The 12,886-nt window shown below is 43.7% G+C and overlaps 1 protein-coding gene across 4 annotated transcripts in view; it reads right to left on the reverse strand.

Annotated features, from left to right (window-relative positions):
- Window positions 1–12,877, reverse strand: part of RAD9B (RAD9 checkpoint clamp component B) — a 35,706-nt gene extending 22,829 nt beyond the window's left edge. For 2 of the 4 annotated variants that reach the window (XM_059140510.1, XM_059140507.1), the window contains exons 1-4: window positions 12,705–12,877; window positions 10,782–10,852; window positions 9,483–9,635; window positions 7,247–7,361 (exon numbers count right to left, since the gene is read on the reverse strand). In XM_059140510.1, coding sequence (XP_058996493.1) covers window positions 7,247–7,361; window positions 9,483–9,635; window positions 10,782–10,852; window positions 12,705–12,876 — 511 coding nt within the window. In that variant the 5' untranslated portion in view covers window position 12,877. Of the gene's footprint in view, window positions 1–7,246; window positions 7,362–9,482; window positions 9,636–10,781; window positions 10,853–12,704 lie in introns of those variants that run through there. The other 2 variants (XM_059140509.1, XM_059140508.1) reach the window with 2 other exon arrangements.
- Window positions 12,878–12,886: the final 9 nt, after the last annotated feature.

The raw sequence follows: 12,886 nt of genomic DNA on the forward strand, positions 1-12,886 counted from the left end.
AGCAATTTTTTTATTTCTTATTTATCTGTTTATTTGAGAGAGAGAGAGAGAATGAGAGAGAGAGAGCATGAGAAGGGAGAGGGTCAAAGGGAGAAGGAGGCTCCCTGCCGAGCAGGGAGCCCGATGCGCGACTCCATCATGGGCCTCCACGATCATGACCCGAGCCAAAGGTAGTCGTTCTACCAAGTGAACCACCCAGGTGCCCGAGTAGATAGCAGTTTTAAATAGGAGGTCAAGGAAGACCTCATGGAAATGAAGCCATCTGAGTAAAGACTTGGAGGAGGAGCAAGCAATATGATATCTGCAGAAGAAGCTTGCTGGGCAGAGGGCTTCCAACCCGTGTAGGACCTTACTGACCATTGTAAGATCTCTGGCTTTTCCCCTGGCTAAATGGGGAGGGTTTGCAGGGTGGGGATAGGAATTTGGAACACTGAATGACATATCCAACCTACTACACCTTTGCACTCCTCCATAAATTTTTGGATATACTACAAAGAGCATGGCACTGTGAGGAATTACTGTGATTTCCATTTTGGGAAGACACAAAGCTCAAAAGTTGGCACAACTTACCCTGTTTTAAAAACTATTTTCAAGTTACTTTTGGAGCAACGGGTATTGGATGCTTGTGGTCTAAATTTCAAAAGGTACCAAAGAGCAGACAGTGGAAAGTCAGTCACCCCCCGCCCCTGACTCCTGCCCGCCCCCCTCCCCGTATCCTCCACAGAGGGAACCACTGTTACCAGTTTCTCCAGTATTCTTCCAACACAGTCTTGGTATATACAGCACGATCAAACCTCTAGAACATACCTCAAAATATTTCACTGAAGTGAATACTGGCATTGCCAAAGATGTCCAAGCAGAGAATGTCTAATTTCTTTGTCATTCCTGATGCTCCTTTTCTTGCCACTTGCTGTCTTCTCCTTTTTCCTTATAGACAAGTGCCAAACACTTTCAACCTATACCTTTGCTCACCCTGCTCCGTTCTGCTCCCTCCTCCAGGAGTTTCCACCTACTGGAAACTCACCCAGTTGTGGTGCCCCTAACCACAATGCCTTCCCTCTCCACCTTTCTCTCCTTTGAATCTCTGGTCCAAAGAATATCCACTGTACCCTCTTTATTTTATCTTACTTTTTTAAAATAGGTTCCACGCTGGGCACAGAGCCCACATGGGGCTTGAACTCATGACCTTGAGATCAAGACCCTGAGCTCAGATCAAGAGTCAGACACTTAACCGACTGAGCCACCCAGAAGCCATCCACTATACTTTTTAAAAAAATATTTTATTTATTTATTTGGCAGAGGGAGATCACAAATAAGCAGAGAGGCAGGCTCCCTGCTGAGCAGAGAGCCGGATGTGGGGCTCAATTCCAGAACCCTGGAATCATGACCTGAGCTGAAGACAGAGGCTTTAACCCACTGAGCCACCCAGGTGTCTCCACTATACTCTTTTTAAAGCATGTACCTCTTCACTGCGGTTTTTCTAGTCTTCTAGTTTAATAACAATTTCCCTTGATAGGCTGCAAGTGGGGTAAACATTTAGAAGCCCTGTTTTCTCCTCGGGTCATTTATGAACTTTATCTTGCGCTGCGCAAAGTACTGGATTGTAACGAGATGAGGAGTTCTGCGTTAGAATGAGAAATGATTTTCATTGAGAAAATCTTACTGTGAAAAACAACAACTGGGTGCTTGGTGGCTCAGTCTGTTACACGTCCAAATTGATCTCAGCTCAGATCTTGATGTCAAAGTTGTGAGTTCAAGCCCCACACTGGGCTCCATGCTGGGAGGGGAGCCCACTTTAAAAAGAAGAAAAAAAGGGGGCGCCTGGGTGGCTCAGTGGGTTAAGCATCTGCCTTTGGCTCGGGTTGTGATCTCAGGGTCCTGGGATCGAGCTCCACATCGGAGTCCCTGTTCAACAGAGTCTGCCTCTCTCTCTCTCTCTCTCTCTGCCCCTCCCAGCCACTTGTTCATTGTCTCTTTCTCCCTCCCTCCCTCTCAAAAAGAAAAAAAGAAGAAGAAAAAAGGATAAAAACAACAACAGCTGAACTAAAGCAAATGCTTAGTCATACGTTTGGCTTAAATTCTGGCATAAGCTCCTTATCATCTCCCAGACCCGTAACAACAGTTTGGGGCCCAGCAGCCAGGTCACGGATCATTCCGAGTGGTAATGTCTCACGCCATCTGCTCCTGGCCATGGGCCTCCCGATGCTAGGAGAGAATTCTACTTGCCACTTCATGAGCTCAATTTGGAACTTCCCTCAGTGGGTCCAGAGAACTCTTGCAAACCTGAAGGGGTATGGCTAAGAAACGACCATTATTTGGGAGATGTGACATTTGTAGGGTTTAGAATTGTGGAGGTGAGTGATCCTTCAAAAGTCTTGTAAGTTATTCAAATAGGACCCGATCCCTAGAAGTTCACTGTTAAGCAAGTTTAAAGTCATTAGCGCATCTGTAGAAATCCCTTGGACAAAAACTTGAAACCCTGAAGTGGGAGGCCAGCCTTCTTGACATCACTTCATTAACACAAGCATATAAATCAAAGTTTTATTTTCACCCAGTAGCCCAGGGCTCTCTGCGCCTCTCTGCTGGAGTGCTGTCCCCTTGAGCCAGCACGGGACATGGGACACGTTAGCATGTGGCGTATATCCGAGTGTTCTTCAGGAGCTCAGGAACTCATCTGCACCAACTCTAGGGCCAGTGCAAAAAAAGTATGGAGAATTGGTGGAATTATTAGTAAAATAAATATTTCAGGTGCGTCTTGGTTCTTGATGATACCAATCATTGTCTCCTACCCGTAGATGCTAAACAATTCAAGAAATCACTGTTCTGGAAACTTTTCGTGGTCAGATTTAGAGACGTTAGTCTTTTTTAGTAGCTCGTGTTTTTTCAATTGTCTTCTATCAGTAAAGAGCACCAAATTTACATCACTGTCCTTAATTCCTTCCCAAATCCCAAACATGTATCTCTAGCAGCTTATGAGCTCTCTTTACCCAGGTGATTTTTCTCAACTAAATTTGAACCGTGTTTCCCCACCAGGTTCTAGATACAAAATCACAAGCATAATCTGCCGTGTGCATACAGTTTTGGAAACTATAACCACACCAGTTATGTACCAGCATCCACGTCCTCTGGTCCCCTTCCCTCCTGAACGGGCCCTTCCCCATGTCGTAGCAATGGGGGGGACTGATTAACTCTACTTCCAGCATCCCTGATAGGCCCTCATTGGTGCAAATCAAATTGGGGTAATCTTATGCCCTCTGCAATTAAATTTGAACCAGACACTGCACTTAGAGATGGCAATGCCCTGTCCACTAGGATTAATGTAAGTTGGTGCAGTTAGGGCAAAGCCAAGCGCTTTTGTTCACTGGATACGTGAAGTAAGTCTCTCACTCCCACTGGCTGCTGCTGCAGAAAGCCTTAGCTTTGAAAGTCTATAACAGAAGCTGGCCTTAGGGTAAATCACATGGAGGAAAGTAGAATTGAGTGAATTTTAAAAAGAAAAGGAAAGAGGTGCCTGGATGACTCAGTCGGTTAAGCCTCTGCCTTCAGCACAGGTCATGACCCCGGAGTCATGGGATCGAGCCCTGCGTCGGGCTCTCTGCTCAGTGGGGAGTCTGCTTCTCTCTCTCTCTCTCTCTCTCTCTCTCTGCCTGCCTGCCTCTCTGCCTGCTTGTGATCTCTCTCTCTCTCTCAAGTAAATAAATAAAATCTTGGAAGGGAGGGAGGGAAGAAGGGAGGGAGAGAGAGAGAGAGCGGAAGGAGGAAAAGCAGTAGCAGCTGCGGCAGCCTGGGTCAAACCATGTCTATGACCTAATTTCGAACTTTTCATTACACGAGCTGACATTCCTCCTAATTATTAAAGTCAGTTTGAGTTGGGTTTTCTGTGTGGGTTTTTTTCTGTTACTTGCAACTCAAAGCATCCTAACTCCTTCAGCTTGCCTACAAAAGCTATTAAAAACCAACCAATCACAAATATGTATTAGACATTAGACATAATCAAGGCACTTGAGAGAGTCTTCAGAAACTGAAAAATGGGCTGTTTAAAATCTAGCTGGAAATAAGTGATGAGGGTCACGGTAACAGCAGCAATCACGGACTACGTAGTCCTCTCTCTGAGCCCGACACCATGCTCTGCTTCGCACTGACAATCCTGGTCCCATTCACAACAACCCCGGAAGGTGAGGGCAAGTAAGATTATCCCTATTTCCAGAAAAGAAAATGTGAGTTCGGAGAACTCATTAGAGAAAAACTCTCTAAAGGCCCTATACACAAGGCAGGCCATCTTAGATTTCTTCCTAAGTTCACATGACTGTATGTAAACTTTGTTCGAACCAAAAGCCTGATGTATTGCCCGCCACATATGCAAAGTCCATCTGCTTTGTGAGTGACGTAAGGAAAACCATCTTGTCCCTGCGGCATCTCAATCAATGCTCCTGCTCCCCGCGCTCCTTTACGATGAAACTCGTGATGCCTGCCTACATGCTCATCTGTAACTTTTTCAGCTTTTACAAGATGTAAAAATGTACATAAGCCTCTAGAAATTGTTCATCCTCTGGAGCACCCTCTTCCCTGTGAAAAGTGTTTCCTGAGCCCTTGTCCTAACTTGGGCTCGAATAAAACTCTCTTACTTTCTGAGATCCTAAAAAGTTTGTTCAATTTGCCTTGACAAAGCTTATGTATTTTCACAAGCAAATAAGAAATATAGAAGAGGGGCACCTGGGGAGCTCAGTCGGTTAAGCAACTACCTTCAGCTCAGGTCAAGATCCCAGGATTCTGGGATCAAGCCCCACATCGGGCTCCTTGTTCCGCACGAGCTTGCTTCTCCCTCCCCTTGCTGCTCCCTTGTTTGTACTCTATCAAATAAATAAATAAAATCTTTATTTTTTTAAGGATTTTGTTTTTTTGTTTGCTTTTGTTTTTACAGAGAGAGAAAGACAGCGAGAGAGGGAACACAAGCAGGGGAATGGTAGAGGGAGAAGCAGGCTTCCTACCAAACAGGGAGCCCAATGGGGGACTCGATCCCAGGACCTGGGATCATGACCTGAGCCAAAGGCAGACGCTTAAAGACTGAGCCACCCAGGTACCCCAAATAAATAAAATCTTAAAAAAAGAAAAGAGGGGTGCCTGGGTGGCTCAGTGGGTTAAGCCACTGCCTTCAGCTCAGGTCATGGTCTCAGGGTCCTGGGATCGAGTCCCACATCAGGCTCTCTGCTTAGCAGTGAGCCTGCTTCCCTCTCTCTCTCTCTCTCTCTGCCAGCCTCTCTACCTACCTGTGATCTCTCTGTCAAATAAATAAAAAATCTTAAAAAAAAAAAAAAAGAAAGAAAGAAATATAGGGGAATGGACACCCAAGTCTGTGATGTCAAGGCCTGCTAAGCTTTTAATTATGCTCTTTATGTGATTCTGCTATTATGCAAACTAAAATTCAAAGAAGGGGGGAAATCATGTTAAATCATTGATATTTTGCAGGGAAAAAATTGAAGAATATAATAGAATATGAACTTAAAATATTAAGATAACTGTCAGGCAAAGTAACAGATATAAGATCATTGTAACACTATCACAACCTTCCAGAAGACGGTTCCACTACAAAAAAAGATTTGGGGGGCGCCTGGGTGGCTCAGTGGGTTGAAGCCTCTGCCTTCAGCTCGGGTCATGATCCCGGGGTCCTGGGATTGAGCTCCGCGTTGGGCTCTCTGCTCAGCAGGGAGCCTGCTTCCCCCCCCCCATCTCTGCCTGCCTCTGCCTACTTATGATCTCTCTCTCTCTGTCAAATAAATAAATAAAATCTTAAAAAAAAAAAGATTTGGACTTATAATATCACAAGCATGAGCTTTTTTTTTTTTTTTTAAGATTTTATTTATTTGACAGAGAGAGACATAGCGAGAGAGGGAACACAAGCAGGGTGAATGGGAGAGAGAGAAGCAAACTTCTCACCGAGCAGAGAGCCCAATGCAGGGCTCGATCCCAGCACCCTGGGACCATGACCTGAGCCAAAGGCAGATGTTTAACGACTGAGCCAGCAAGGCGCTCCAGGAATGGGCTTTTTTAAAGCATTCAATTCTACCTGCTAACTTCAAATAAAATTAGCAGCAGTTATAAAAGTTGTAACTAGAGCTAACACTTAGAAAATGTGCCAGGCATTTTTTTTTAACACTGTAGAACTCTAACTTCCTATAACTCACTGAATCCTTACAAAAACCCAAGAATGCTGGGATGAACATGATCCCCATTTTACATCTGGGGCAAATGAGGCACGCAGAAGTTAAATAATCTGCCCAAAGTAGCAGCAAGGAAAGGACAGGACAGGATCCTGCCCCAGACCTTGTGCCCTCCAGAATTCATGCTCTTAACCATCATGCTAGAGATACTCAAGCATGTAAATGTCTTGTGAGTAAAACATTTGAATATCTACCCGGCAAGGCTATAAGGCAGGAAATGTGATTTACAGTTTGGTGTGACAGAGAGAATGTATAAAGGTTCTTTCTCCTATTAGTGGGGCTCGACTCAAAGCCAGGCTCGGGGACTTACTAGTTCTGTGACCCTGGGGGTGTTAACACACTTCTTTCGGTCCCAGATACGGGACTATCTGCCTGCCAGATCCAGGGTTATCTGACTATCTGACTTCCGATACAGGCTGCCATTATTCCTTTCTGTTCTTACTAAAGAACACTGTTACCAAGGCACTCTCACAGAATATCGTCAAGTAGCCAGTTAATTTTAGAAACACCTATTATTTGAATTAAAGTGGACATTAAAAAAAAAAAGTGGTTTGGGCGCCTGGGTGGCTCAGTGGGTTAAGCCGCTGCCTTCGGCTCAGGTCATGATCTCAGGATCCTGGGATCGAGTCCCGCATCGGGCTCTCTGCTCAGCAGGGAGCCTGCTTCCTCCTCTCTCTCTCTGCCTGCCTCTCTGCCTACTTGTAATCTCTCTCTGTCAAATAAATAAATAAATCTTTAAAAAAAAAAAAAAAAAAAGTGGTTTGTATGCAGGCAAAGCTTGTGCCGCTGACAAGTCAGAAAAGGAAAAAATTATTACCAATTACTTTGTAAAACTTCTACGGAGGCGTAAGATAATACTTTTCAAGTACTTAAACGGCTCTACCACAAAACCAGATTCTAAGCAGGAATGCAGTGAGAAGTCTTAATTTGCACTTTGAATACTCCAAACATAAAAAATACTAAAAAAAAAAAAAAAAAAAAAAAAAAAAAACCACACAGTGCTTTAAACTAGCTTTAATGACACCTACCATGTCTGCAAAAGAACTGAATGACGACTTTGCACTGATCGGATCTGGTGAAAATTCTGCAATTCTCTACATTTCTTTCGAGGGAATTCAGACATCTAAAGATGGGCAGAATTGACTGTAACACAAATACAACATAGAACAGCACATACTTAATACGGTTTTGGTTAGTTTAACTAACAAAAGAAGAGTATGTACAAAGAAGAATTTGGCCTACATGCTTTTTTTAAAAAATATTTTTAAATTTTTATTTCTGTTTTGAACTATGTGACTATGTAATGTCAACCTTAAAAATAAAATAGCCAATGGGGTGCCTGGGTGGCTCAGTGGGTTAAAGCCTCTGCTTTCGGCTCAGGTCATGATCCCAAGGTCCTGGGATCGAGCCCCGCATTCGGCTCTCTGCTCAGCATGGAGCCTGCTTCCTCCTCTCTCTCTGCCTGCCAGATAAATAAAATCTTTCAAAAAAAAAAGAAAAGAAAGAAAGAAAAAGAGAATAGCCAATATTAATTTCTTTTCTGGGTTCAGAAGGTATTTTCCCCTTCTTTTAACACTGTTTTTCTCTCTTTTTTTTTTTTAATTAAATTCAATTAATTAGGGGTGGCTGGGTGGCTCAGATGGTCAAGCATCTGCCTTCAGCTCAGGTCATGGTCTCAGGGTCCTGGGATGGCGTCCCGAATTCGGCTCTCTGCTCAGCAGGGAGCCTGCTTCCTCCTCTCTCTCTGCCTGCCTCTCTGCCTACTTGTGATCTCTCTTTGTCTGTCATATAAATAAATAGAATCTTTCAAAAAAATTTTAAAAATAAATTCAATTAATTAACATAGTATAATATGAATTTCACAGGTAGAATTTGATGAGTCATCAGTTAGTTATATGTAACACCCAGTGCTCGTTATATCATGTGCCCTCCTTAATGCCCATCGCCCAGTTACCACAAACCCCCAGCCACCTTCCCTCCAGCAACCCTCAGTTTGTTTCCTATAGTTAACAGTCTCCTGGGGCACCTGGACGGCTCCATCAGTTAAGCATCTGCCTTTGCCTCAGGTCATGATCCTAGGGTCCTGGGGTGGAGCCCTGCATTGGGCTCCCTGCTCAGCAAGGAGTCTGCTTCTCCCTCTGACCCTCACCCTGCTCATGCTCGTGCTCTCTCTCTCTCTCAAATAAATAAAATCTTTAAAAGGAGAGAGAGAGAGAGTCCTTTATGGTGTCTCCCTGATTTCTTTCTTTTTTTTTTTTAAAGATTTTATTTATTTATTTGACAGACAGAGATCACAAGTAGGCAGAGAGGCAGGCAGAGAGAGAGGGGGAAGCAGTCTCTCTATTGAGCAGAGAGTCTGATGCGGGGCTCGATCCCAGGACCCTGAGATCATGACCTGAGCTGAAGGCAGAGGTTTTAACCCACTGAGCCACTCAGGCACCCCATGGTTTGTCTCCCTGATTTCATCTTATTTTATTTTTTCATTCTTTCCCCTTTGATCCTGTTTCATTTCTTAAATTCTACATATGAGCGAAATCATATAATTGTCTTTCTGTGGTTGACTTATTTCACTTAGCATAATACCCTCTGGTCCCATCCTTGTCATTGCAAATGGTAAGATTTCATTTTTTTTTTAAGATTTTATTTATTTATTTGACAGACAGAGATCACAAGTAGGCAGAGAGGCAGGCAGAAAGAGAGAGAGAGGGAAGCAGGCTCCCTTCTGAGCAGAGAGCCCGACGCGGGGCTCGATTCCAGGACCCTGAGATCATGACCTGAGCCGAAGGCAGCAGCTTAACCCACGGAGCCACCCAGGCGCCCCAAGATTTCATTTTTCAAAAAAGATTTCATTTATTTCTTTGACAGAGAGAAAGATCACGAGTAGGCAGAGAGACAGGAGAAAGCAGGCTCCCCGCTGAGCAGAGAGCCAGATGCGGGGCTCGATCCCAGGACCCTGAGATCATACCTGAGCCAAAGGCAGAGCCTTAACCCACTGAGCCACCAAGGTGGCTTAATTTAATTTTTTGATGGCTGAGTAATATTCCAATATTCCATTGTACATATATACCACATCTTCTTTACCAATTCATCTGTCAATGGACGTCTGGGCTCTTTCCATAGTTGGGCTATTGTGGACATAGCTGCTATAAACATTGGGGAGTCCTGCATGCCTTTTAAACCATGTTTAAATGCAGAATAGATGTTATGTCCTGTGTAATAAAAATTTCTACAATACCAGAGAAAACCAGGGACTCTTATATTTACCTTCATTCCCAATTTGCAATTTAAATTTGATGTTTTCGAATCATTCTCATTTACTTTCACTGAGGTTGACCATTGATAATGTTGAAAAAACAGAGGAGAAAAGAGGACACATCCGTATGCTGACCGACAAGAATTCACAGATCTTAGAGCAAGCTGAAAAATAAGAGGTATTAAGGAAAAAACTTTTTTAAATGATTAATTTTAAAAATTCTATATTGTTTAAGACTGCAATTAAATGTGTTCAAATAAGGCTTGTGGGATGGTAACTGCATTACATGGACTACCTTATACATATGAATTATTATAAATTTTAAATGGGTTGTGTCATCATTGTATATTGAATTCGCATACATCTCCATACATGGATACACATCTATATTGAAAACATGTAAGTATTACCTCTAAAATCTTACATGTTGAAATTGTAAAGTTGTAAATGCCTTTAACTTTAATGCAATATAAGTTGGCAAAAGGCAATTTAAAAGGGGGTAAGAAGATGGCCGCAAAATGACAATCTCTTGCCTTATCTAAAGTGAGAAACCAGCAGTCAGTGCCAGCCGACGACTGCCACCTGGGAATGCTGGCCTCAAACTGTCAGATCTAAGTTTTTAAGAGAAGAAAAAAACTCAGATCTTTACGTGGACCTTCCCCATTTCTAAGCTTAGGAAATTTTTTCATTTGGGGCGCCTGGGTGGCTCAGTCCTTAAGCGTCTGCCTTCGGCTCTGGTCATGATCCCAGAGTCCTGGGATCAAGTCTCTCATCGGGCTCCCTGCTCAACGGGAAGCCTGCTTCTCCCTCTCCCACTCCCCTTGCTTTGTTCCCTCTCTCACTGTCTCTCTCTCTCTCTGTTAAATAAATATAATCTTAAAAAAAAAAAAAATTGAGTGCACAGGCCTCCTGGGTGGCTCAGTGGGTTAAGCCTCTGCCTATGGTTCAGGTCATGATCCCAGAGCCCAGCAGGGAGCCTGCTTCCTCCTCTCTCTGCCTGCCTCTCTGCTTACTTGTGATCTCAGTCTGCCAAATAAATAAATATAATCTTTTAAAAAAATAAAAAATTTAAAAAATGAGTGCAATCCCACAAAACATATCTAGCCTCTTGACGATCAGTTTGCAAGATCTGATTTAAATCTCATGTGTTTCTCTGCATGAGTTTTATAATATGCTTTCAGTGTATTCAGATATGTCAAATAAAGATGAACAGTGAAAGGAATAATTACAATTTCTGGGTTTCCAAATTAACACTCAGTCTGGACTTTAAACATCTTCTTTTGCCTTAATAGATGGTATATCTTACTTACACCTTTTTCAGATGGGTCTAGCCACAGCTCGTCACTGATTCGTGATAGAGCTTGGATTGCTTTTCCAAATACTACGGAGAAAAAGAAAGGTACTGCTTATATTCTTTCCTCAAACAATAAATACAAATCATAGGACTACTTCAGCATTCATAGGACTCAAGTTTTAATGCACAAAGAACAGTGTTTTATAGACCAATGCTAAAAATTGTTTTAAATACATAATACTCTTGACAAAATGTAAGACATATAGTAAGAGCTCAATAAATTTACAGTGTGTGCAAAATGATAAATTGCACACTCTTCCTTTCTGTATATCTGCATGGGGCTACTGTGGCAAGCCAATTTCCATACTAACATATTTTTAGATTTGGTTTAAATACAAATATTACCTGCCTCCTCTCCCCTCCCAAAAAAGAAGTGTGAAAACAGAGCATGGAGGGATTTGAAAGAACTTAATAACTTCACAGAGAAATTAGAGGCATTCAAGATGCATCTCTGATATTTGAGGTTAGCGTGCAAGATGCCAGATCTTCCCACCAAACACACTCAGATGCCGTGTAAGGAAGAGAGGCTAGGCTGGGTGACATATCTGTCTAATCTGATATAACAGTATTAATATTCTTAACAATTATGAATAAGTACAAAATGTGGCAGATAGAGGATACTGTTGGGCTCTATGCTCAGCATGAACTCTGCCTCTCTCTCTGTCTCCCAAATAGACAGATAAAATGGATGGCCACATCAATCTACAGAACAGTAGAAAAAAAGAAAAGATTCCAGAACATAAAATCAAATCATAATGCTTAAGAATCAGAAGCGTGTGAATTGGGGATGCCAGCCTGAAATTGAGATAGAATGAAGGGGGCCGGGGTAGGGGGGAGGTTAGAGGCATTTCTCCCTTTTTACCACTTCCTATTCAACACTTTTTCCTGGAGCTGCCTGATGCAGATCTCCTATGTTCCAAGTACAACCCACCGCCATGCGGGCAGAGCAATGAACAGGACAGGAATGGATCCTGCCCTCCCCGTGCCTTGAGCCCTGTCCAGGAGGAAAAGCAAAACAATCATACAAATATTTGTTTATTGAGAACTGCGCTATATACACTGCTAGAGAAGTTCTAGAACACTGAGAACCTGTAACAGCCGGGAGCTTGTGCTTCCCTTTCCTGTTCATTACTACCGTGCCACGGATGGCCTCAACCCGGAGGAAGCTAACCACGACACAAGACGCCCTTCTACGGTCACTTCCACGTTACAATCTGGGGGAAACCGTTCTTCTCTTAAACAGAGACTTTCTGGGGTAACTGATGTGTAAGCACCATCGACAACACAGCACAGTTCCTGCGCCGTCCCGTCTATTACTGAGCTCTTTACATGCCCGTTTCATCTGTTTCAGCCCTACAAGCCCTATGACGAAAATGCTGTCATTATTCTCCTTTTTACAGACGAGGAAACGCAGCCCCCACAGTGATTCAGTGAATCGTCCCAGGTCCTACATCCAAAAATGGTAGAATCCGGAATAAAAACCAGGCTGATGCTTTCCTCGTGGGACTAAAATACTTGAACTGTTCAAGCCTCTTTCCCCCCAACTCCTCCTCATGCAGTCCTTATCATTCTGCGTTTGAGGCCCGCATTCCAAATCTCTGTTCCAATGGTGCAGGTTCATTTCACGGACACTGAAGACAATAAATACTACGCATTAATCAAAGCCGATAGGCCCTCTTCCTCCCCTCGGAAGCTACTAGGAGCCTGGGTGGGTGGCGGTGGTTCACGGCCGGGCCTTGTGTTGCCAACCCCTACACATAACGGACAAGGGGGAAATCGCCCCCATGAACCTTATAAGGTCTCTCTCGCTCGCTCGCTCTCAATCGCCCTTTTTTTTTCTTTCCCTTTTCTACATAGGAAGGCAAGAAAGTCGCTCCACCTTTCACCTGACTGCCGCTCATCCCGCACTTCAGCATGGCCGCGGCCCCTAACAAGCCGCGCTCCAAGGCACGCCTCTGCTCGACGACCCCCAGATGCCCGGATGTCGCCCGCTCTTTTCGAGGCTTCGAGATCTTACTCCTTCCCCCCCCACCCCACCCCCCCGCCACCATTTCCCAAGGA

This window comes from Mustela lutreola, chromosome 11 (genome assembly GCF_030435805.1).
Source record: "Mustela lutreola isolate mMusLut2 chromosome 11, mMusLut2.pri, whole genome shotgun sequence".
Taxonomy (NCBI): Eukaryota; Metazoa; Chordata; class Mammalia; order Carnivora; family Mustelidae; genus Mustela; species Mustela lutreola.